General features: G+C 38.4%; 1 protein-coding gene across 9 annotated transcripts in view; it reads right to left on the bottom strand.

The window, feature by feature from the left end:
* Nucleotides 1-26976, bottom strand: part of ESRRG (estrogen-related receptor gamma) — a 396968-nt gene that overhangs the window by 12683 nt on the left and 357309 nt on the right. For all 9 annotated transcript variants that reach the window (XM_014950743.1, XM_014950739.1, XM_014950742.1 and 6 more), the window contains one exon: nucleotides 1684-1953. In XM_014950743.1, the coding sequence (XP_014806229.1) occupies nucleotides 1684-1953 (270 nt within the window). The remainder of the gene's footprint in view (nucleotides 1-1683; nucleotides 1954-26976) is intronic.

Below are 26976 nucleotides of genomic sequence, written 5' to 3'. Positions count from 1 at the left end.
GAGTAAACTACAGAAATAGTTCTAATTCAGCCTTTGAATTACAGAATCAAAATAAATAAATAAAAAAACCCCTCTTAATTTAGACTCCTAATTCCAGATAATTTTCTTGCTCTGTTCATTAAGCATGACCAATTTTGAGAAAAATCCTTCTTGTAGCTGCAAAGCATCCTCAAGTGTCTATTTACAATGGTGAAAAACTATAAATAAATTTTCAATTAAAAATAGTTTTGAATTTTGAAACACATTTTAGCATTTTGTTTATTCTAGAAATAAGATAATATTCTAAAACTAAGGGCAGACTTAGTGAGGTGGAGAATATTTTATAAAGAAACTAATAAGCATTTTGGCTTTGCATGTTTTTGAATTATATTTCCAATTAAAAATGCAGAGTGCTAAATCACATTACAAAGACAAATAGGATAGTACAACTTCATTGTTGAAAACAATTTCCCTCCTATCAATCTGAGGATTCATGCATCAATATTGTAGATGAACTGTTAATTACAAAATCAATTAAAAAATTATTTCTAAAAACAGTCACGCGTTCTGGCTCTCAGGGGGGCAATTTGGGCAGAAGGTCTCATCTCACTAGGACCGCGCCAAATCACAAGTCGTCATCCACAAGTAAGCAAAAGCAATCTGGTTTTTCATTTTTCAGCGCGGCTGAGCCCAGCCTGAGATTGATCGTCACATATGGCCCCAGAAAACAAACTGTCAATACCTTGAATGCTGCAGAATTTGAACAAATAGCCGTCCGCCCATTCAAGCCACTCATTGCATCCCATTTAACAGATTTTATTGACAGTTTCCTTCTTGTAATTAAAGGGAAAACTACTGGCCAGCAACCAAGATAAAGTTCAAAGATAGGGTCAAAACAAAAGCAGATGGAGGGGCACGGTGTGACTGTCAATGGAACATAGCATCAGAGCATGTTATTGACACACAGGTATCTAATGATCGGCACGTCATTAAAGAGGGATCTATGGTGAACTTTATGCAAATGTTAAAAGGGACTTAAGACCACAATAAAGCATTAAAGAGACACAAAAGGAAAAACAACAAAGCACAAACGATTTTTACTTATCTGACAGTATTCACTGCTTCAGCACTTTTAAATTCAAATGCAGAAAAAAAATTCTTTCTGAGATTTTTAACCCTCACTGCACAGGTAATAATTTTTGCAGGAGCGTTCTCATAAACCAGAGGATCCGTAAGGTAAGGTGTGGCCCTCGTGAGATTAAATAAGCATCTCCTCCCTCCTCCAATATCCTGAATTCACCCTATCAAATAAATCAGTAGTTGCCTTTAAAGAGATTATATATAGCATATTCTCATGCATCCTTTCTGTTTGTTTTAATTGCAGTGATTAGACTTGCCTGGATTACGGAAAGGATTTAGGAGAACATCTATATTCATGCAAAAGGATCTTTGCCTGTAAAATACTCTCCAAATCATTCAGTGCAATATTCTCCACTCCCTTAGCAACTTACTCCACGACTCTTAGAACCTGAAAGCTCTTCCTAATTTGAACTGCTTTGTTTGTTGCCTTTTAGGCTATGGTCTGACTAGCAACCTCTTATTCTAAACCCATGTTTAAAACAAGCATGCAGAAAGAGCATTATGGAAGAACAGAAAAAAAGTGACATATTAAAAATGTAGCAACTGTCATGCCACTCTGCCGACCTGAATTAGCAAGTGCTATAGCTTTGAGGGTGACAAACTCTTCTTTCTCCAGCTTCATGCTCTTGTATTTCTTTACCAGCTGCAGTATGGCATTGTTAAGGTCAAGAAGGCCTGCCAACTTGGATTGGTCTTCATCCATAATATAATCTTCAGCATATACGAGCTCATCTTCAAAAGAAAGTGACCGGTATACAACACCAAGAATCAAAATCTCCATCCAAGCACTCTGCAGAAGGCTCATCTGGTCAGCTAGAGACAAAGTGGAGAATCCTGAATGGGAAAAAAAAAAAACACAGGAAAAATATTAAGCATGTTTAGATTCGTCAGAAATCTTCTTTTTGATTTATTTTTATATAAATTGTGACAAAACACATACATACTCTATTGTTCTCCCTTCTGCTTTTGTACCTCTCCTCCCCATCATACTACAGGAAAGTAAATCAATATAAAATTAAATGTTTTCTAATCAACATACAAAGTTACAAACAATTTGGAATTTCCAGGCTCTTTCTGTAAAAATCAGATTAATGTGGGGAGTCTGTATCTTCTTTGTTCTGAAATACTTATGCTTTGTTCTAAAACCTGATGCTGTGAAATATGGATTGGATGACTCTTGTCACCATTACCATAAACCAAGAAGGGTAATTTACAAGAAAAAAAAAACAACCCAAACTTTCTAATAGGTAAGATTTGATGTTTTCATAGAATTAAGGTGTTTATCACAAAAGGAAAATTCTCTTTGAACTTTAACCTCAGGGGAAAGAGAAGTAATATCTACCCTCCTCAGAAAAGATGCTAATTATTCCCACCTCTACTACACTTGCTGAAATAACAGTGGCATATTAAAGTGCCAACTGAATAGCAGTCACACCATCCTTTTTCTGAGAGTGACTAAAAATTTAATAAATTCCTCTTAATTAATTTAACTTTTTTTTTCCCCTGCTGTCTTTCCTAATAGGATCACTAAGGGCAAACATCTTTGCTGCCTTACCTTTTCAGACTCTTGTTCACGATACCTGTTAATTTATTATATCAAACTGTTAATATCCCAATCACATTCAGAGCTACAAAACAATATGGGAGAGGAAGTGATTTTCCTGGCCTGTTGGTGAAACGCAGTAGTTTGCCAGTTGGCACCATCCACCACAAGTACTTAATAAAATCATCAAAGGGGATTAGTCAAGCTTTTCTTAAAGGGTCTTAAGACTTGTCTGAGGCTTTCATTTAGTTGTTTATGGAGCTGCTTACATGTCCTTTGACAGGGTTCCCGCTGTAAGAACATTCTTTTTGGCGTTCAATTACACTTAAATGCGTTTTTCTATTTTGAAAGTCGAGAGTTACAGTCAAGCAGGAATATATCATAAACCAGCAAATCTGCAAGGCATCTATTCCAAACAAGATTTTCTCCATAAGCACTCCGCAGCAAAACTAATACAATAAAAAAGAAAACCCCACGTCCAAACCACCAGGCATCCATAAAAAATGAAACATAAAACTGGCTGCATGCTCGCTCTTTCTCATTTTTCTCCCCCTCCTTATTTGTTTTCATTTTCTCTTAGTGTCTTTTGAGTCTTGTGATCGAACTGTAGCTCTCTGCCTTCAAAAAAAAAACCAACAAAAACTGAGCCAACAACAACAGGAAACCCTTGAAGAGGTGACAACGCAAAATAACACATCTGCGATTAAAAAAAAAAAAAAAGAGGGAAATGGAGAAGAAATAATAATTTGAAAGGTTATAGGAAGGAATTCATGATTTCAATTAGCTTCAACATTTCTGTTCCTTCCCGTCTTTCAAGAACCAGTTTTTCTGCAGTAGCAGATGGACAGAGAACGTAGCCTGCAGCACCGTCCTGTGACAGCCCCATTCTCCCTCCCAGACACTGCTGTTAGTAAATAGATTTACACATTCTCCAATCTCCACACATCTTTCTGCCGAATAATTAAAAGCAGGATGATTAGTTTATTGAGTGGAAGGAGGAACTTTTTTATTGAGGTCCATCCACGATTTTATCAGGGCCAGCACTTTTACGGTTGTCATGAGGGTGCAGGCATCCAATTTTTCTTATCTGCCTGATTAATACAAACGCTGTTTCAGGACGCATTAATTAACAGATACAAATCTACGTTCTCATGGAAGGATCAATACAGAGAAGAAAAGAGGCATCAATGTGAATTTAGTGCTGATGATGGAGAAGGCACTCTATTGACATTTACGTGCATAGAAACTTTAAAGTTGCAGTGGAGCCCTTTTGTCCCTGTGATTTACAAATTAACAATTTTTCAGGTATAACAATGTTTCACACACTTCTGAAGAGTTTAATTAAGCAAAAAGCAATAAAATCAGTTTTGATTAAAAAAAAGTTTAACCTGCAATTTCTCTCTATTCTTTATTTTTTTTTCTGAAAACTCCCAACTTCCTTCTATTATTTACTTACCTATTTTAGTACAGGTTTGTTGTATTGTTGTTATTTTTTTAAAAAATAAATAGTGCTATGTTTCAATAACATTTATTGTGTGCCACAGTCAAAGGAAATTACATATGCCCTGTGAGGGGGAAAAATGGGATGTTGCCTGTAATTTATTGTACTGCATTCTTGAAAAATCTGCCTTCTGGTGCAGTAGATATACTAATTGTTTTTATATGAAACATAAAAAATCAAAAGATTTTTTTTACATTATAGAAAAACTGGCAAATATAAACCACACTGTTCTGCTCTCCAATGATAAATCAAATAAACGTGATTGTTTTCTTCCTGATTGAAGTAACTTTCCCTTGAAATCCTGCTCAGTGAAAGCGTGTTCTAACTTTTAAAGGTATCCCTTGTGGGAATGCAAAGCTGCATCAAGTTGTAATTAATCTGTTTTTGTTTTCTTTTGATTTTTCACAAAATGTGAAAGCATGCAGCATGTCTTTCGTATCACACCAATGCCCTTTAAATAGCTGCTCAGCAAGTCACAGTTAACAGAGTAGATTACACAGGCATATGTATTTACATACAGAGATTTATTGTTAATTATTTGGAGGAGGTTATACTTATTTCATGCCAAACTGTGCTCTGATTCTCCAAGCTTTTGTTATATGAATCCCCTAGATCAGCCACGTTCTATGACAAGTGAACATGCTCTACTTTAAAATGTAAGTATTTAAAAAAAACCTCTCCAAATGAGATGTAAATACACTTCCAGCTCTCTGGACCGGTGGCAGCCTTCCCAGTCACAACTATAAGCTCTTTCCAAAGCGCCCTGAGGTGCTGCCTGACAGCATGGTTTTGAACTTTGTCGTGCGTTGTGTGGCTCCTTAATCCTTGAGTCTCGCAGGTCATCGTTTTAAATGTAGAAATGCATAATGGCTTTTAAAAATACAATGTTGTGTACCTTTTTCCCCCTTAGCGTGTACCATATTGGTGACAACTCTGATCTCTCTCCATCTCCCTCCCCAAGTCAACGCCATTTAATGTATCTCAGGCATTTGCTAGCAGAATGACTCTGTACCTTGACCTGCAGTTAAATAGCATGTTTATCTGCGATCCAGCGCACTCCAAATAAACCAGATGACAGTTTGCAATAACGTCATTTGGAAGGACTGAAAGGCTTCTCAAGAGTCAGGTACCCCTGAGGTAAGAAGCTTGAAGGAAGCATGTTTTGTGCCAACCCTCCTGCCATCTTCTACTAGACGCTCGTGTGCTTGACAATGATGCCATGGGCACTTGTCAAGTTTTTGTTGTTGTTTTTTTTTTTTTTCTTTTTTTGCCTAGCAAACTGATGCACTTTGCAGTCAACTTACAAAAAAGGCTAAGCATTTGAAAGTGTGAAGGGCAAAAAATATCTGACGGCTAGTCTTCAAAAATACACTTTCATTTCAGAAAGCATAAATGTTTATTTCCTGAGCTGAGTGTTGACAGAAATAGGCTGCAGCGCAGGCATATGAATTTAACCCCTGGTAGGCATTCTTTTCAGTGCGGTTTTTATTTGGCTGAATGCAAGCGTTGTAAATCTACAGGGTGTCTCGTAATATCAGTTAACAATAGCATTGATTTGCCGGTTACAGATTTTCTTCCTTCCTTTTTTTCTTTCTTTCTCCTCCTTTCAGGGACTGTAGTGTTTCTTCAGCTAAAAATAGATACTTTTCTACAAACAGCGTATCACACTCAAATTGTAATTATGCCGTAATGACTCACTGAGATCACTGAGTGTGGATTGAGAAAAGGTTGATTGAGCAACCGAACATATGCTTGGTTTTTTTTTTTTTTTTTCCTTTTGCATATCAGTAAACCCAAAGCTCAAAGGAAGCAGAAATAAATAGGTAAAAAGGTCTTAGCAGTTTCATTATAGGAAGAACCGGCGGCAAGCCGACCGTGCTCTGCAGCACTCAGCACTCCAAGCCAGCTCCAAATGCAGTTTAGAGTCTCTTAGAAGGGGCTGTTTAAACCACAGATCTTATCAAATATCGGCACATGCACCACTTGCTCTCTATTTCACATTGCACACAGCTCCATGCTAAGCAGGGTACATCTTTTATATTCCTGAAGACCCTTTCCTCTACTTCATTAAGATGGACTTCATGGACACTAACTCACTGGGGGCTAGAGTGAAGCAGCTGCAGATGGTCAAGTGCCAAAGTAAGATCTGTGCCTTGCACACAGCACTCTGAGAACGACTGGACAAAATAAAATACAGTGGCTGGACTGCCACTGTACCCCTATCATTATTTTCAGCCATAAACATTTGATCCGATGTCACAATCCGGCTACTCTGACTTGGAATTCCTAGTTTATTTCACTTTGCAGAGAATGAACTTCCCTTCCTCTCTGTTACATGTTTAGAAATGCGAATATTTGATCAAACCAGGTATGAAATTGCTGGCAAATCTGGGAGTTGCTTGCTTTTTCTGATAATCAACTCCCTGCCCAGGGAGGTTGTGGAGTCCCCTTCTTTGGAGATTTTCAAAACCCGCCTGGATGTAGTCCTGAGTAACATGCTCTAGCTCTAGGCAATCCTGCTTCAGCAGGGGAGTTGGACTAGATGATCTCTATGGTCCCTTCCAACTCTAGAAATTCAGTGAAATTCAGTGAAATTCAGTGAAATTTATTTTACCAGTTGTTTTTGTGATTGTTAGTTTTACGAGTAAAATATTCCTCTCGCTTGCCCTGGTTTGTACTTCAAATATCTTCATTTACATTTTGTGTAATCAAAGCCGTGCTTGAAAATGACGTGTTCACTAGTGTGTTGCAGATTCAATATATTTACACAGTTGAAATATCAGAGTTGGATTTTTAAATTATTTACACTTAATTTTGATAGATTAACTTCCTTCTAAATGTTTTATGGGTACTGATGTTTCCAGCGCAATTGCCTTATTTCAAAAAATGATGTATAGTCTCAAAAGAACACTGAAAGAACACCACTCTCAAAAGAACAAACAGATACGGTAAACACTTTAAAAAAACCTTTTCTTTCAACCCAGATTACTTTATATAGAGAGTGCATGGGCTCACGGTCAAATTACGAGCAGTGGGCCAAAGGCTTATCCTGGCTGCACAGGAGTGAATGTGAAGAAAGTCCGCTCCATGTCAAGACCAGAGTGGTGTCCAGCGCGCCCTCAGACGTACAGCTGTCACTCTGCCCTCCTCTCCCTCCCTGGCACACACTCAGTGCTCGCCTGGATCCATCCTACAACTTCAGCTGGCTTCCAGGGATGTAAACAAAGGCCAGGGAAATTTCAGCAGTGAAATTTCTGCCAGGGCTACATAACGTTTTCTAGACATGATCGCAGTGTTTGCTGAAGGAAGCCTTCATGGCCTGACTGCCACCTAATATTATCTTAGAAATCCAAGGGAGAGAATGACATGATTCATTTTTTTTACACTGCATCTACAGCTGACTCTCACACATAGATCTGATTTAAGAGGTCCTTTTTACTATATTAAGCCAAGGAAAAAAGGATTTAATTGCATTTTAAAATATTCTGTAGTCTAAAAATACGTATCAAGACCCACAAACATTTCAGCTGTTATGAAAACTGTTAAACAGAAGGAGAGTGCTCTCACTAATCACCAAACATATTTCACAGATTATGGATGAAATTTAGTGAAAGCTGGAACAGAAACAGATATAACTCATTATGCCAGGGTGAACCTGTTATTTCAGTTTTTTCCTTTTTTTTTTTTTTTCCCCATACCCATTTGCTCATGAAGCCCCTGGTAAAAGGGCTAATAACTGCACATGATGCCATAAAAAGCTGAAATTTAAGTACAACTGAGGATTTTCATGTAAAAGGTGTCAGCTCACAAAACAAAAAGCACAGGTTGTCTGCCTAAACTTGAAAAACACAAATCAAGTCCCAAAGCACAAGCTACAACTGATCAGAATTACAGCCATTACACTATTTGCTGGATTCAGCTTCCAAGGCTTTTAGAACTGATGTGCTACAATTAAAGTTAGGTTTAGAAATCAGCTCCATCCAACAACTTCTGCACAGTAAAAAGCACCACCTTTGCTATATAGCATCTCCTCCTGCCCCCGTAGCGGAGCACTGCGAAAGCAGCACCAGGACTCTGTTGTGAGCGGCACTCTCTGCACTACGAGTTGTGACTGCCATCTGTTAGCTGGGTGGCCACAGGAGAGGGAAGATCAGATTGCACACACAGAGGTGCCCAAGAATTACTCTGACTCGAGCAGAAAAGGCAAAACACATTTGGAGAGCACTGGGGTGTCTTCAGCCAAGCCTGTGCGCTTTCTCAGGTTTTACTTAAGTGTGTTTGTATTCCTAACTCTTGCTGTCCGTGTTCTTATAAAATACACATTTCTTTTTTTATATATATTTTATAACATGAAAAAAATGCCTACGATAAGCACTTTTTCCACTAACACCTACCAGTAAAACGGGAAATGCCACACAGAGCACTGAGAAAGCCAGCGCTTTTATCACAAGGCTACTTTCATCTCACTGAAACAACAGCAGAGAGATGGCACGGCAATAAAAATGCATTCATACTGCATGTCCTTCTCAATCCATTACGAACAATGGATTCTCACTAAGCAAATATTCGCTTGTCAGAAGTATTTGCAACACTGGATTCATTCAGCAGGACTAAGTAAGTGAAGTTCACAGCAATTTAAAAGCAGCAAATTAGACATTTACAAACTGGAGATGCTGCTTGTCTAGCATGACCTTTCACTGAAGCTATACAAAAAGGTGTTAATGTAATTTAAATACCAGATAGAAATATTTCTGGTTTGTCTTTTATTCTGTGAAACTTTACATGATAACACTAAACAGGAGCAATTTAAGCTTGTCATTTCTTCCCAGGCTAGGATGCATATAGTGAGATGTAACTCACTATAGTTCTAACCGATTTCAGTACCTAAATCAGACACCCCTCTCTAATCACCCATGTATTTCTAGGCAGCTACTTATAAATTTCTTATTTCTAGTTAACAGCACAAGTTCTTGTGAGCTGCTGCTTTAGCAATCGTAATGGAAAGGAGCTGGAAAAAGTGAATGATTCAGAACGTCTCTCTGACTTCACGTAACCACCTTCAGTTGCTAATACTCTGCAGTGGAACAATAAAGATGAAAAAAACTAGTGGGTCACCCTTGCTTCAGGATAGCTTTGGTAAGACCTCCATGTATGGAGTACTCTATAATGGCATTTCTGGAAACACATGGTTTGAAGTACTACACTCTTTAATTCCATTAATTTTCATTTCACACCTTATTATTTCAGTATTCACCAAGAAAATAAGACAATAGATTTAAACAGCCCTTTAGGCTGGTTTTACCACTGGAACTTCCACAATTTTAAATCGCTTTACTGCAAACTCATACCAACCTTATATTAAAAAGAAGCCGAACACTTAACATTTTGATTTATCACTAGATCCTCTGAGAACAGAGGAAGACCTGATATGTAGAAAACTGGCTTTTTTTCTTTTCCCCCCCTGTACGTTAATAGTTGGCACCCCTTCTGCATTACCTTCTCTGCAGTGAGCGTTTGAATTCTAAGAGCTGGACACTGAAAAAGTTTTAAAATTCAGACTAACAGTCCAATATGGCCCAATGTAACTGTAGGTCTCCTTAAGGTCAGCAATATGAACTTGCAGATTCCTGAGGGTGATCTTTTTGATGCACTACCTATGTGATCTGATCTGCTTATTTAAATTTAACTCTTACAGTTCTTTAAATTGTAACCTTCCAACATGGTTTGGTTAGACTATGGGGGGCTTTTTTGTCCTCTTACTGAAAACAGCAGAGGCAGATAACGTGATATGGTGTGCTCCTAAAACCATATTTGCTCCTCGACTTGGAAAGTCTGCAGCTGGGGTACAGCATTTTATATGAAATCTGCTTTTTAAAATGTCTGGCATATTTTGAGATATCACCTGTGTGCCCAGAAATTTATATGGGAGAAAATGGAGCAGGATTGTATCCCCAATTGTTTTTTTTTTTTTTCACTGAGCCCATATTAAAAAAGGCTGATCATATTTTCAACATAAATATTGATTTCACACAAATTTTCCTTCAATCTGTTGTGGACGCATGCATTCAAGTATGGCTACATTAAAACCAGATTTCTGGGTGAAAAAATAAAATATGCATTCTGTCACAATAAAGTGACTGTAGATTAAAAACTGTTAAGTATCCTGAATAGGGCTGAAAGCCAATCCAGAAAATGGTAATGCAGTTCGGTTTCGAAGAATCATCACTACATGTACATATCCTGTGTGTGGTATGCCTTACCTAGATCCTTAAAAGAGTTCAGCTAGCAGAAATCAAACTACAATCGCACATAATTAAATAGAGTCCATCCTTTTCCTTTTTTTTTTTTTAAATTTTTACTGAACTAAACAAAATAATAATAAATAAAAAAAAAAACACAAACTTGAGAGAGGAATCTAGCTAAACTAATAACATCAATCAGCATTAGGTCAGCTACTGCTCACTTCAATCTCTGTACGCATCAGCCTCCCAACAATTGCACACACGGACTGGGAATATCAAGAAATTTAGAGTTCAAGCTTCTTCAGCCTGGTGCTCATTAGGCTTCAAAAGCAAGTTTGCTGGATTATTTTATATAAGTTGTGGGGGTTTTTTTTCCACAGAAAGGGGGGGTTTCTTCTGCATTTAATATGTGCTGCCTATTATTAGTAACCTCTATGGGTTTGAAAGCGCTTTTCCTCAGAATGCTGGGTCACTGCTGTTTGCCTTTTGCTTCCCTGGGGAAGCCACCAGTCATTTCCTCACTGAGAGCTGTGGCGATCCCTGCTCCCTCCGTCTTTCCATCAGGCAAAGTCAGGTTTCCAGGAATTCCACAATCACAATAATAACGTGAATCCAATACTGGGATGTATTACCCTACAGAAACACCCATGCTTACTATCCAATCAACGGATCTGTGTTAACCCTGTATGTGCTGAGCTAGCTAAAATCTCTTTTCATAGCCAAACCAAAAACTTCAGGTTGCAAAATTTTGGATAAATATACCCTTTCACGCTCTGGCTTGAAAAGGACAGCTCAGAACACTCTCCTACACGTCAACCTTCTTCTTTCCAATTTTTAAAACTTTTCTACTGGTTAGTTGATTTTCTTAATGTGCTGCAGATGCCAAAAAAATCATATGATGTTTATAGTCTCCCTGGTTTGGGGAAAGAGCGTCGCACATATTCTCCTACCTGACTGTGAAATTTCTAGTTTACCTAGTTGAGTGTATATGTACCATTAAGATCATCTCTGGAGGCTGTGTCTTAAGTCTACAACAGTCCACACACAGGAAAAAAAAAAAAAAAAAAAAAAGAGAGAGAGAGAAAAAAAGAAAGAAAAAAAAAAAGGAAGCTGCCTGATTCTAATACACCTAATTAGCCATCGGCAGACTCTTAATTGCATACATTAGGATGATTCCATAGTGGAGATTAATTCTAAATATACCCAAGCAGCTGGTTAAGATGCCATGGATTACAGTGTGGACTGTACTTTTCCACTTAATTAGATATCAAAATTAAGCAGCAACAAGCATTTTGACATAACGGGGATCAAGCCGCCGCTTGGCATCCCAGAGCTGCACTAAAGTGACCGCTAAACAGAGCCGCACAGATGGAGAGATATTAAATGTCGCACTGGAAAGTAATTTCAAATAATAAAATATCAATATTTACATTTTAATTACCCCTACTGAGAGCCGCTCTGTCATTTTCACTATTGCCGACGCAGCAAGGGGTAGTGGAATGACATTGCGGCTCTGACTGCAATGACTATTTTGTTTCCATTAAAGAATGACAAGTGTTTTAGAGGCAGTGACACCCAGTGTGTGAACAAGAATGACAGCAGATCAGAAAATTCCTATTAAGGGAATAAATGACTCAACAAGAGAATTTACTTCAAGCAGCCAGCTCCTCCTTGAAACACATAATCCTTTCTAAATTTTCTGCAGAAAGTTTATTATTAGAGATGCCTTGGGGAAACCCTAGCTTCTCGTAAAATATTTAGAACGATAGGACCTTACCTGACGACGGGCCAATTTAAAAACAATAATACTCAATGCTCCTGCTATTTAAGAGTTATATCCAGAGTCTGTATGAATCAAAATAGTTTGAGGGGAGGGGGGAAAGGAACGTAGTGAAGAGGAGATTCCTTCCCGTAAGACCTGAAAGTTTTGATGGAGAATGCTAGAGTTATTTTTACTGTCTTTTCATCAGTTTCACTACCATCGGCACAGTGAGTACTCCACACCCCATCTGGATCCCAAATTCCTGGCCTTCAGAATTACACCCAGTGACTGATCACCACAAGTAATGGGTACACACACAGGTTCAGGCCTCCTGTCTCTCCCTGCGTATTCCCTGCACATATATAAATACTTTTTCTTTCAGTATGTACATCAGAAACCTGTGAGAAATCTTTGCAGCACCTTAGGAATCTAATTACTTCTGATCAGGTCTGAGGTCAATCTCATGGAAAATATTATATTACATCTGACATGCTGCATTTACAAAGAAGAAAAGAAAGTAAGAAAAATATCAAAACAGTAAGGCAAAAAAAAAAAAGTCTTCCTTGGGGACGTCTGTCAAACTGCAGAGATCTTCAAAGAATTTCAATGGCCTCAAACACGAGAAAGTGCGTTAAGAGAAAATCCTTGGTCAGTACACCCCAATACACAGCTAAGTGACCCTCCTAAGTCATGGCATGCATTTATTTAATAATGTGCAGAGCTCAACTTCTATAAATGTGACAAATGGCTAGAACAGAACACGGGGGAAAAAAGGCATGAAAATTTTTACAGAACAGAAAAGGAACAGCTTTATGGCAGTGACTATTGCAGGAGTTTTAGAACCAGATTTGACATTAAGAATTAGCAGTAAAGTACAAAAACGTTACTCTGACATTAGCTGCTTAACTAGTTGATCTTCTTTTTCTTGTCTTTTTTCTTCACTTCTATTTCTTTCCTTTTTTTTTTTCTTATTTTAAGTACCCAGGAAGTACTTCTTAAGCATCCCTAATGCTTTTAGGACAAGACACTTCCCCATTTCTCAGCCACTAGCACCTTTTAATTTCTGAAAGAGCCACGGTTGAAAATCTTAATTAATTGTTCCATACTGCTTCAGGATCATTATGCAATGTAATAAAGGCCGTGTAATTATGAAATTTTACAGCCATTACCAAGGCTGATGGCTCGTATTTCATCCTCAGCTGGACCCAATGGCTTTTAGCCACTCAGCTCCCCTTTGATGAACTACAGACAGATCTATCAGGCCCAAACAATATCCAGGCAAGGCGGCTATAATAGCTACCTACAGATGAAGCCATAGATAAAGATAAACTATAAATCTACACACAAATGCAGGCACATTGCCTCAGGATGACAGAGGGGAGAGGATGAGACACTTGGGAAAGCTGGCGGCTTGCAGAAAGGCAACCCTCTCTCTCTGTCTCTCTCGTTCAGTTTGGAATTTGTTTGGTTTCTGAAAGATGTAAGCCCCTCTCATCCTTCTCCAAAAAAACCCCCATATTTTTTAAGAATAATGCATTTTTCTACGGAAGGCAAGGGGTCACTTTATCCGTCTATTAAATTTGACAAAAGGGATTTATATGGACAAATCAACTCATCCTCCAAAAGAAAAATCATAGTCAACAAGTTTGAAAATCATATTCTTAAAAGTGAATCCAGGTCACTTGCTTCAGAGACTGAAAAAAAGAAAACATCCCTGATTTCTAAATGCATTATCCTGAGCAGATGCACAGAGGTGAAGTTAGATGATAGGCTTTCACTGGAGGCAGCACCGGAGATGCAATTTCATGCAACATTGTCCTACATCATTTTATTTTCAGTTTGAAAATGAAAATACTTCTCAAAATTCAGGGCAAGTTAAAGGAACAAGGGGATTATATATGATCTCTGTACTTGCATCACCAGAATGTAGTTTATGGAGGTGACCTCCACCAATGCCCTCTTTAATTTAAGACAGAGGGCCTTCTAAGTATGTATTGTTAGTCCCTCCAGAGTGAGACAAGGCTGACTAAATGATCTCTAGGTGAGAAAAAGAGATGGAGAGCTGCATCATCCCGACTCTGAAAGAGTCCAGGGAAGAGTGTGAAAACATTAGCTTGAAAACTGCATCTATTAGTGCCCCTTCCAGTAGCCCAAGGTTAGTTGTGAAGCTGATGTCATGCTCATGGCTGATGCTAAAAACATCTCAGAAGACATGAAAAGTTAAAATGAAAATATAAACAGTACTCTCTGATTTCCCATATTAATGACAGAATGGCTCAGCCCTTTCCAAAGAAAATATGACAGATTTAGAGGAGGTCCAAAGAAAGTAAAGCAGAACAATGTACCTGGGAAAACTGTTATGAAAAGAGACTCAGAAAGCAGGAATTGCTCTCCTCAAAACAGTGATGTCTTGGAGAATGCAAGAGAAGTATATATAAATTAATGGTACAAAAAATAGGACTAAAGCTTTTATTCTCCCCATCTCATAACACAGACGAAGTGCCATTTCAGTGAAACGCAGGATGTTCAGAATGGAAGGAAGAAGGGAAACTGTTCATTCAGAGAGTAGCTGAACTGGGGAACTCCTTGCCACAGGATGTTACTGAAGCCAAAAACTCAGAGGGGGAGCTGATGCATACATGGGCAGCCAAAATCGCTCCCAGTATAATACTCCAAATTAAGAGGATAAGGACGTTTTTCTTCCTTATTTAGTCTAATGTCTAAGCATAAAGAATTTGAAAAGGTTTTCCTGAGGCTTCTGCCTACTACATGGTCCCTGCCTCTTCCCCCCAAGGCTGATCATTGCTGAAGACAGTAAAGTATATGTATGTTGATGACCTATGGCATTCAAATTCCTAGTTTCCTAAAAACTGAAGCCTCAGAATTTGGGCTGCCTTTCTCTGAGGTGTGGAGCCTACTCCTACAATTTGAGTTTCAGAACAGAAGAGCTTAGAGAGATGTGCCACAGGCAAAAAAATTTCAAAATCAAAGCAACTGAGCTCTCAACTCTGGAGCTGCTACTGTAGAAAGATGAAAATAATGGATACAGAAGAGCCACAGTGTTATCATATAGATAAAAGCAGCCAGATATATGTATAAGTGTGTTTGCATAAGCTTGTGTATGAATACACTTGTACAAAGCAAACTCAGGGTATTCTGAAGGCTACCGAAATGAATAAGGATCACCTGCTCACTAACTTGTATTCTTTGCTTCTTAAAGAGGTTTTTTGTTTTTTTTTTAATATAAAAGATCATCTTGCTGAAGGACAAAATAAGAATGTATCACCCAGGTCAGATCAGAGAAGTATTTCCTGAAACAGGAAACAGAGTCACAAAGAGTCACTGGCCAACAAAGCTGCAAGTGAAGACAGGCAAGGGAACGTGTGATTCAGGTTCTTCCAGCATAATGCTGAGGATACTTGATATATGGTCTTTTAAGGACAAGTATCTGCTGTTAACATGCTTTATTGAAACTGCAAGTATGGTGGGTATTCACTGTACACGGTGTGAATTGATCTATTCCTTGCAGTGTATGTAGAAGCATCCTAAACATTCTTAATCGGGGAAAAAACCCCACCAAATCCAAATCGAAAGGTTTAAGCATATACAGTACACTAGAACATCTAAAATAGTAGACTATACAGACACCGCTAGACTCTGATTCCTGGACAGCATTTTAAATTGCCTTCTTATGCTCTAGTAAGTTACCAGAATTCAGTGAAGACCAGAATTCAGTGAAACCATGGACAATGAAAATTGAGAAGACTAGATGTAGACCAAAAAACCTGGCAGATTTTTACATCCTCCACTTCCCATCCAGTTGACTGATATTTACCCAGATTAGCAACAGCCTCATGGATAAGCTCTGTAGCTTTACCTCTTTTTATCCTCTCAATCACTCCTACCAGTAGGATGAAAAGCAGATACAAATATATTCAGCAGGCACATTTTTCAGAGCAAAAACTTCAAGTAAGAAGTAAATTCAAAGATGTTATTTCTATTTCTATAGGAGGCAGTAATATGAGCTTGCTACATCAGTCTAATAAAAATAATGATAATAATATGAGAAAATAAATATGTACCACCCTACAATTTTTATTCTACAAAATAACTGCATGAATTTTTACTCTACTTGGTAAATTTCCAGTCTGTCAGAGAATGCATATCACTATTGCATAATATAAGATTACCGCTATGATTTTAATAAAGTACAGCAAAGAATTATGTGCTGGTCAGAAAGTTAGGCTGTTAATTTGTGTTTTACTGCAAACTGCCTTGAAACAGAACTGGCTCAGGCATAGTGAGACAAAGTTTATTTTTACCAGATATGGATTACTGCAAAGGAAAAGGGAATCAGCATTACATATTTTGTGAAAAACTTTAATTTCCGTACTGGGCTTAAAAATTTCCCTTCTTCAAGTGATCCTTTCTTTAAAAAAAAAAAATTAATAACCAATTACATGCAGCTTACAAATCCATATAAAGTGTTTTTAAGAAACCTGTTTTAGAGAACACGTAAAAGATAGTTTTTGCTAAGTCTCTAAAAAAGACCTAACTGCAATAAGTCCACAGTTGGACATAGGGAAAGATATCAGCATAAGTACAGACCAAAAATGGGAGGGAAATTAGAGTATAATTGCATTTTTTCTCTTTCAAGATTCACCAAATGTGGCACAAGTCTGTAGCTGCTGTAACGCACGCCGTGCTTTACACTGATTTTCTACACTTGGTATTCCCTAGCTGAATTGTTTCTGAAGTCTACGGTGATTTTTTTCCACAGCAAATCAGCAGTTTTTCAAGAGGTCTCTGTGCAACCCAGGAGTATGACATTTACTAATGTGTTGAGATTCAGGGATTCTCCTTTGTAGAAGCCAACACTAATAAGAAAGATATGGTTCAGTGTCCTGGGTATTCTTCCCAGTTTTATTAATTAGATGGAAAGCTTCTCCCTCTGGAATACTGCAGGGTATTTATTAACACTTCAGCCCACAAACTACAGTAAATTTACAGTAGTGCAGGTAATTGTTACATCCACCGGCTCTTGTTATCAACTTGGCAGGGATAAGCAAAAAAACCCGGAGGTTTAGATTATGATCTTTTTCATGATATTTTAATTGTGCTTCTTAATCTGCTAAATTAAAAACTATAGTACAATCTTATTCAGATCACTGACAAAAAAGATCATATCAATTTGCAACAAAATGTATGAATGCTCCTACCTCTTTTAGATGTACAGAGAATTTATGTCATATTCGATATGGCCACAGAGTGACTAAGATACAAACTCTTCCTTTTACAGTTGTGCCATCTCATCCCTCAGCACCTTCACATTTTATTCAAGTCTCCCATCTTTTAATGCACAGATACCCCTCCCGAGCTGATCTTTAATATCACCACCCTCTTTCTCTTCCTTCATGTTCAATACCATGAGCTACTCTCACTGCTACGTCCTAGCAAACTGGTGACTGATAATGACCAGGCAGTCAATAATATCTCTGTTACTTATGTGCTTCACAAAAGCAGCATTAGGTATGATCAGAGGTACTTCACATAACCACATTTCTCTCACTGTTGCTTTCAGCCTCCCCTTTCTTTGCATTCTCCTGTCAGACCCTGTTATTCCTTTTGGGCACTACGTAGGTCAATTTAAAGTGTCACCAGTGATGTTCTGTCCTTAACTGGTGCACACTAATTTACCTATACGTTTTTTTTCAAAATGCAGCTCCCGGTGCTCTGGAAAGCTTCACTTTGATTATAACATGAGAGTTGGGCTTTCTCTTGCATTCCTTACCCTATGTTCTACATTCTTGCAACCCCAAAATGTTGGGCTGCACCACACAGAAAGCCTAGTTCTACTTTGTGTGGATGTGCCATTAGAGAGATCTGAAATGTAATTTTAATGCGCTAATACTGCTAGATCATTTTTTGTTTCCTTGGCTTTCTTCTTGTCCCATGGTTTGCTTTCAAATGCCTGTTTCTCCTGATGCTTCTTTATGATGACCAGCCACTCACTATGGCTTTACTTATGTACTTTGTCTACTCTTATCAGTGATATGAGAAGGAAGGAGGTGAGAACTTCCTCACGTGTTCTGTCAAAACATGATGTTTGCTGGGGTCTCAGGCAATGCTGAATATCAAGGCCAAATCAGCACGGACACAGTGATGCTTGTGCAAGAATAGCCATGAGAGATGGCTTCAAAAGCCCATTTGTAATAATTCACTGCTGCTGGGATTGGCTTTGTAAATAGACCTCCAGTTGAAACATTCTCACTATGTATTTATATTTTCATTGCTTCATAATCAAAGTAACAATTAGATTGACAACGGATCCCAATTAGCTATCCTGGCTGCACAGGGCACACATCATTTATAGCTGGCCCTTGCCAAATACACCCTTGTCAAACAGCTAGCTAACTTACTAAAATCAGCAGTTTTCAGGAGTGTGTCACAGATGATGTCGGAGGCATAGATGAAGCGTGAGGTACATGTACACAGAAGAAGATGAGAAAGACAATTTAGTCTCCCAAAACTACCACTGACTTTCTCTGTGACCATTGGAGTCACTTAAACTCCCTCTGTCTCACAGTCTTTCTGTGCAAGTTATGAATATATCTATATTAACTCACAGGGCTGCTGTGCTATTTTATTCATTTAAAGTTTGAAAACAACAGTGAATACTTTCATTTAAAAAAAGGCCTACAAAGTATATTCAACATTCTTGAAAAGTATATGAAACGAATGAAGGGAAAAACTGGCTAAAATGTTTAGAAAAGGACAGATAAGCTCTAGCCCATAGTATATAAAAGAAATAAACCAGTGATGCATTGTGCTCACATCTTTCAATCCTAGCAGGCTGTGAATCATACTTAATGTTTTAAATCTATAGCTCTCAAAGGATTCCCAAAATTGGAGGTATAAATCACCATGAGGAAGTTAAATGATTTGCCCAAGTTCATCTGGTAAGTCAGTGTCAGAGTCGAGAAAGGGACTTAGCCTTCAGCTTCTACTGTTGGGCTATCTCTATGGATTATGGCAGATCTTTCTGTCTAGCCTGAACTAAAGCCCTCTGAGGACAGGGAAAGAGTCCTGCTCACAGCAGTAGGCTCTGAATCAAAACCACATAATGAAACAGTTTCATGTTTTCTCATACTTCACCCGCTAGCCAATCGTCACAAAAAGACCAGAATAACATAAAAGTGGAAGTTTAAATTGAGCGGTACAACAGAGTTTGAGATAGCTTCTAATAAGTTAACCAGGTTTTTTCTATGTACTTTTACGGATGCAGGACTATGTCCACAGAACGAATGCATTTTGCATTGTTTTAAGATCAACACAAAGTAAAACTAGGATCTTAACCACATAGCGCTGACTTTACAACACTGAGTAAGAGGGTCAAGTGCACTAGTGTTATAAAACTGTAAATAGACATTGATATTATACTGGATGTATGAAAATGCATAAAAGACATTAAATTAACTCTAGGTTGTGACACAGACTGACAATTCAAAACAGAAAATTTAAAGTTATGCCTGACACCTTTCAACGCATTTTGATCTCTCAGGAAGATACATATTTAGGCCAGATTTCTATACATTTGTATGCATTTTTTTAATATATGAAAAATGCATATTATTTACCCAATTGCCTGGAATGTCTATTGGAGAAATACATATTTATTTTTAAAAGCAATCCATATATTATTTACTCAGTGGATGAGAATGACTTCAAAAAACTGTTCTGGTCCATCAAATAAATACATATTTATAAATGGTTTTTAAAATGCATATTATTTACCCAATGGACTGTAATGGCTCTGCTAGTGCCATTACATGTAAATATGTAATTAGCCACATAATAAAAAATCCCAACTAAAATTTCTCTGAAAAGCATTAAATTTCCATGTGTCAACGTACAATACCTTTCCTGTTGTTATTATTTTGTTTTTAAGCAGCAAAGGTGATTACCCTATGCTAATACTAAGGCTTTGCCATATTTTAAAATCCCGCTAGCTCTGCAATTATACAGAACATAAAGTTGAAACCCACACTTCTTTCTTTTAAAATTAATATTTCATAGTTCTCATCTTGTAGCTGGTGCACCTGGCCTGAATCTTTCTGCCAGCCCCCAGACGACGACCAGAGTCCATATAAAGCACGTATAAATCCATTTGCAGCAGCAGCACTAAACGAGCACTGGTGTCAGCGAGGAACTGAGAGCACGTGCTACCATTCTGTGTAGTTCTCACACAAACTTCTTCACACTGCTAGCCAATGCACCTGCACACTGCTGGACCATCTTGGTGAAGGCCTGCCAATCTTGGACACTGCCAAACTTTACTTATTTATTTATTTTCACACGGGTTTTTCTCTATGGAGCACTAATTGATCCTCAAAAATCCCCTTTTCTTGGGAAAGTGAGGGTGGTATTCGAGACATGTAACTCCAGGGACAAAATCTATTTTATTACCCAGTCTCATCTTTGAAAGGATGTAACTTAACAGAAGCAACCAACCCACGTGTTTGGGATTTTGCTAAAGAAGAAGAATTGCTAGGCTTTGCCTACGAAAAAATATATATATACTTGCAAACAGGAGTGAATAGTACCATTTTTAGTAGTGCACGTATGTGCTGGAATAAGTGTCATACATTAAGATGTAAATTTTATTCTCTGAGCTGAATACCAGGTGATTAATTCTGATAGCATAGTGATCAATTGGTACAGATGCTGCACCTGAGTAATGTTTGTTTCTGTACACATTTGTAGCAGAGGTGCATCACTAACACAGGTGTCACTTGCAGAGCTGTGCAACATCTCTGATTTCCTGAAAACACTGACATTGGTAGTTAGGTTGTATGTAGTTCTGCCAATTTTTTCAATTAGACCCATTATTGATGTGATGAAAAAGCAAATTAAACATACCACGGTAGTATGTAAATTGGTTAGACAGAACATAAGGTTCTGGTACTGAGCTTCTTAGGCACATGACCTCTGCGTGCAGTTTTTACTCAGCAAAGTCTCTGGAGACTATGAAAACAGGGGAGACTTCTGCAAGTGACCCAGGAAGCATTAGTCTAGCAACTGAGGTATGAAACACCCAGGAGTATGTTAATGCAAAGAGAACTTTTAAAAAAGTGCCAGGAAGCTCAAACTGTGTTAAGACAACAGAGCTAAAGTTGCTTAGTTGCTTCATTTATATCTGGAATAAACTTCTTGTTTTTACAAAGCTGCTACAGATTTACACCAGTTTGAGGGTGGAAGTAGGTAAAAAACAGGTAATAACAGTTTCTGTTTCAAAACAGCAAGAAGAAATATTTGTTAATTGATGGTACATTTTAAATTGTCTAAATCTCTGGCACGTGGAATCAACATCATGTGCAGCTCACAAGTATTTCTTTGCAATTTTCCCTTACCAAAGAACAGGAGTTATGATGCCAAGAATGAGTAACACACAGTGACTGTCCAGGAGTTTACATGTTCACGTTTGCAAAATCACTCTCCCCTTTGTTCCTTATCAGGAGCTCAGCACAATGGGGAACCCAAAGCAAGTACGTGTGCTCACAAGCAAGCTTCTTCCCTAATTTCCATTTAATTAATTTACCATATCAAATCAAACTGCTACTGTGAAAATTATTTTCTCATGGAGGTGGCTAAAGGATCTCAGGATCTCTCCAAATGTCATTCCAAAATACCTGAGGTTCAGCTTTTGAGGTGGGTTAGCTGAAACAAACATAACTGACAGGATGCTGCAACAGCAGGTCCACCCAGGGCATAGAGCTCATGGCAAGAAGTTTCTTAAGGTCAAATACAGTAAGTCCACTGTCTGGCTGTGGTGCGCTGGAAACCTACATAAGTCAGCACAAGCCTACAAAATCCTCTTTTCTTATTTCCGCATAGCCGCTTGTGAGGAAGCAGAGAGCCAGTATTTTACACTCCTCCTCTCATGTCGCTCAGCACTGTAAGAAGGGCCAGTAATATGATTTCCAACAGGCCCAAACTCGCCTTGAAATTAGTGGTCTGTCTGCAGGTCTGCACTTTTAGGGTCTGTGTCCTATAACTATTAAAATAGTCTGGGTAAGAGGGGATATCTGGACAAAAGCTGTTTCTGTTTAAGACAAAATTTGCATTTCTTTTGCCCACTAATGCTGGCAGGCTATAAGCTTATGGTTTTTTGTCTCTTGAAAAGCACGTAAATTGTTGTATACAAACAGAGTCATTAATGGAAAGCAAGACATTGCGCATCAGACAACAGACATATCAATTAATCCCTGGGATGCACAAGGTAATCAATTTTCCCAAATCAATTTTTAAAAAAAAAAGGATAAAGAAAAACAATTTGAATTTCCACTCCTTTAAAAAGATAGGGATGGGAGGAGGAGAGGGAAGCTGGTGCCAATCCTTCTCACTGTCTGTCTTCACTATGTTCCAAAATTACTAAACATGAGCTAACTTGCAAAAATTGTGAAAAACTTATTCTGTGTCAGTGCAAAAACTGAAGCTCCACATTAAAATGCCTGAAAAGAAAAGAAGAGAAAGAGAGAGGAAGAATATAGCAAGTATTAGGAAACTTTTGGATTTCAGTCTTACACAGGCACAAAGAGGCTGCACTGGGAAAAGGGGCAATGCTTCTCTTTCTGTGTCTTTTTGTGCACTGATGGAAGTGATGTCCTGCAGAATTTCAAGTCATTTATTGAAGTTTGGTGGTGGTAGTGGGAATGTTGTTAAGGGAAGTAAAAAAAGCAATGTCCATTTGAAGCTTGTCTGTGAACTTTGCATGAACCGCCAGGAATAATGTAGTGTGATGACAAGCCAGTTATACCTTCCACTAAATTTGCTGTCTGGAATGAACTGAAATAGTGTTTGGTTTGTGTAATTACGTCCATCTATCTTTATATTCCAGCGGCATATCGCAAATTGAAAATACTAAAAATTGACTGTTGGTTCTGATATTTAATGATTGCCAAAGACAAGACGATGATTTATTGGTTACTTACCGATGTGACACATTTGCATCTTATTAGACGGAGATTACTATTCCTTAAAATGCGGACGAGGCCTGATCATGTCTGATGGATTGATTTGATTTGCAAATGTAATCAAACTAATAAGAGGGAAAAAATGAGCAATAATGCCTTGTTTTTCAACTGGCAATCACTCCCCTGCCAACAACGCTGATATCCCTGACTAAGCAGCCTTCACACAGTCTTCCTGTCTCCTCAAATAAACAAAGGGATGCAAAGAGCTTGATAAGAGGATAACAAGCCAAGTATGGATGTAACATGGAGCCTGTACCTCAGCACTGTACAAATGTATCAACGGGAGCACCAGGGTCGGACTGAACTGTGCCTTCAATTCTTAAAAAGCAGTGAGTAAAAAGCCAGAGAGCAAAACTCAATGACAAAAAAGCCTTTACTGAGGGAAAAAACTAAGAAAAGTGGTTTTAATTTAGGGAACCCCAGGAGAACACTCCTCAACAGCGCAACAGTTACAGAATAAATACCTGAAATTCCTCAACCTGATGGGAAGTTAATTGGGAAGTGTATTTTGGACAATATGATTTGAGCAATTGGAATCACTGCCTGTAGCCACAGCCTCAGAGAATCTATTTCAAGAGGCATGCTGGATGGTGTTTTAAAATCCTTCCAAATACTAAATGCAGGCTTTCTGTAGATTTTTATCTGCACCATATTGACAACATAAACAGTTAAATAATATACTTCACAATAAACATTCTATCATTCTGGCCAGATGCTAATGTTTCCCCAAGGGCTGAAATACAGTCTTAGGTAAGAGCAGACTCTTATTCTGCTTACAGTAAATGAGCCTAATTCTCCACAGCAGGATTCTCTTCCTTGTTAATAATAATAAAAAAAGGAGCTTTGTGCAAGGAATCTCACCAAGTTGTGTCGTGTCTCCCCCTCTCCCCTCCATTTAAACAAAAGTGGTAAGTCACCAGAAGGCAAGTAATAAAGCTCTGAGTTTCGCACACGTTTTAGATTGTGACCTGCATATTTAAGGATTGATCTAAAGCACAGCCAAATCAAGGCAAGTCTTTCGTTGGCCTAAACGGACTTTCATACAGAGCTTTACTAAAGAGGGATGTTGCTGACAACTGAAGAAGTGATCTTACAAATATTTGGGAACACAGAGGACTCTGAACAATGGAAGTGTCTGTGTAAATAATGTGATTGTACTACTTAAATATTTTCCACACTAATTGTTAATTTGCTTCACTAAGGGATATTCGATAATGCTAAAAAAAAAAACCAAAAAAACTTGCTTTAGGGAACAGCTATTATGAAGTGTCAAGTTAAAACCAAAGTTGAATATATAGCTCCAATTACCATGCTCAAAGACCTCAAAATATTTTCATAATTTAAAGTTTTATAGCTCATGTAATTTATACTTATTTTAACAGTGGAAAAGCATCCCGGTCAAATTCCAATTAAACAATTACATTTTCCCTACCTAAAATTCTCACTGCATTTTTAATTGGATAGGACACACTTCATTGCTTCTCCTAAATTGTTTAGTGTTGCCATTCAGTATATAAATAGCTACCACTTTTTACCGTGGAGACAGTACGTGTCCATGTAGCTATCAACGGCAAATTCTGCTTCACCTGTGTTGGCTGTTGCACTGGAATTCAGGAGACCCATGGCAGCCCGTGTCCCTGTCTCCCTGTCATAAGCACGTCTTAGGTGCATTTTCTTCCTCCAAGCAGGTTCTCTGGAAGATTGTATGTTTGTTATGGATCCTGGCTGATTATGGTTATGCTCTGACAAGCTCTAGGCAATCCTGCTTTAGCAGGGGGAGTTGGACTAGATGATCTCTATGGTCCCTTCCAACTCTAAAAATTCAGTGAAATTCAGTGAAACACCCTCTTCTCTTGACTTTATCTCCTGAAATGCCCATCTAAACCTCTTGTCAGACACTGCCCTCTGTAGGTTTATGATACTGATGGGATGATGCTGCAGTGTGCTCATGCCCCACTCAACCTGCATTTCCTGCCTGTTTCCCAGTGGCCTTTTGATTACAGAGACAATGGTGTGCTTCATATACAAGGATTATAGTACAGGGTAAGTCACTCACCATTGTTGAAATGCTAGGTGCAATCCCATGATCACTATGAACTCCAAATTTGTGTTGAATATATTAGGCAAAGCGTCCAGCACGAGTCTCACTGACACTAAGCAACGCACTCCTGAATCTACACAATAGTTAACTTTATCTCTGGGAAACTTCAAAGTAGTAAAAAGTGAAGAACGGATCACAGAGTAGAAGGGCTTTTTACAAGAGACTGATATGAGGAAGGACTCAAAATTCTTCTCACTGCAAATTCAGTTAACTAATGAAAGACACAAAGGTGAGAGTAACATCCATATGCTACCAGATATAGCTTGAGTCGTAGGAAGTTCAGAGACTGATGCCTGTTCCTTAAGGCCAGCACGATGCCATAGCACAGTTATAAGAAAATCTGTGGCTAGAAATACACCCTGCAACCTGCTAATGTAAGAATATATTTATGCCAGTAAGTGCAGCTTCTTCTTTGAACAAACACATGAGCAGCAGCCATTACATGCTGAACTGTTCCCCCTAATCTCTCCAACAGCTAGATGCATGCCAACTGCAGATTTGCCCCGTCTCTTCTCCACCCTCATCACAACTCTTTGCCATAGTGTTCTCAGGCATAACACGTCAGGACCCAGTAAGTCAGCTGTCTTTACTTTTTAAGTGCCTTTTCCGTTGAACTTGGAGCCTTCTGTGTCTGTAGTTGGATCTCATTTCAATATTTGATTTCACCTCAACTGTAAATGCTGCTGATTGAAATTGATGGTGCACAACATGGCAGATGAAAACATTTTGGGGAGAAGGTTCAGAGCTATACTGTGAAATTTCCACTTGTCTATAACATGTGCCTCAGGAGTCTGGGGTGGAAAATCCCTTGGGCAGACCAACATACTGTCAGAAAACTTTATAGAACATTTTTTCAAATGAAAGGAAGGTTCTGTAATTTTTCTCACATGGAAAATTACCTAAATATTCCTGCCTGCTACACAGTATTGAACTCAGAGACAATGAATTAAAATAACACGGAAAACTGACTTAAAAGTTACAGCCAAGTAAGTGCTCCATCTAACTAGTTAAATACAGAAGCATTCAGTATCTGCATTCTTTGGATTCTGTGCCTCCTGTGTTTCTTGAGATTCTTTTTCCACATATATATATATGTATGTATAAGTGTGTGCATAAAGTCAGCATTGCACAATAATAAAGCTTACTAGCAGTGAAGACATGAGTTCATAAAGCTCTTACATGATCCAGCTGACGCAGAAGGCGATTACTGCAGACTCATTTTTAAAACATGCTGATTCTGTTATCAGACTGGATCGAGCCTCGCAATTACAACACAGGTGCTCCCCTGCTATCCCTATATATATAACCAGGTCCAGGTCACCATGTGCCCTGCCAGAAACGTGCTGACTGGCTAAGGGGGCCTTGCAATTCAGGTAATTAATCCTATTCTAATGTAGGTTAAGCAGGTGTGAAGCCAAACTCATCCAGAGAGAAAGTAGAGGCATCCTTAGAATTATAGTATTTAGCTGGTCTTAGCTGACTTTAGGAAACTGGACCATCCTGTGCCGCTGACCCAGTCATACAAGTGGAGACCTCTCTGCTCTAAATCCAGTCTGAGCAACCGGCTCTTTTTCCGCCTCGTCCTCCCATCCTGGATTTACAGTATCAACACATACAACTGAAAAGCTGCTCTTTTCTTCCCCACCCAGAACAAAGTAAATCATTTTTTGTTGGA

Source organism: Calidris pugnax, unplaced genomic scaffold (genome assembly GCF_001431845.1).
Source record: "Calidris pugnax isolate Ruff unplaced genomic scaffold, ASM143184v1 scaffold24, whole genome shotgun sequence".
Lineage (NCBI taxonomy): Eukaryota > Metazoa > Chordata > Aves > Charadriiformes > Scolopacidae > Calidris > Calidris pugnax.
Note: the sequence above shows the minus strand (reverse complement) of the source record. Positions and strands in the feature narration are given on the sequence as shown.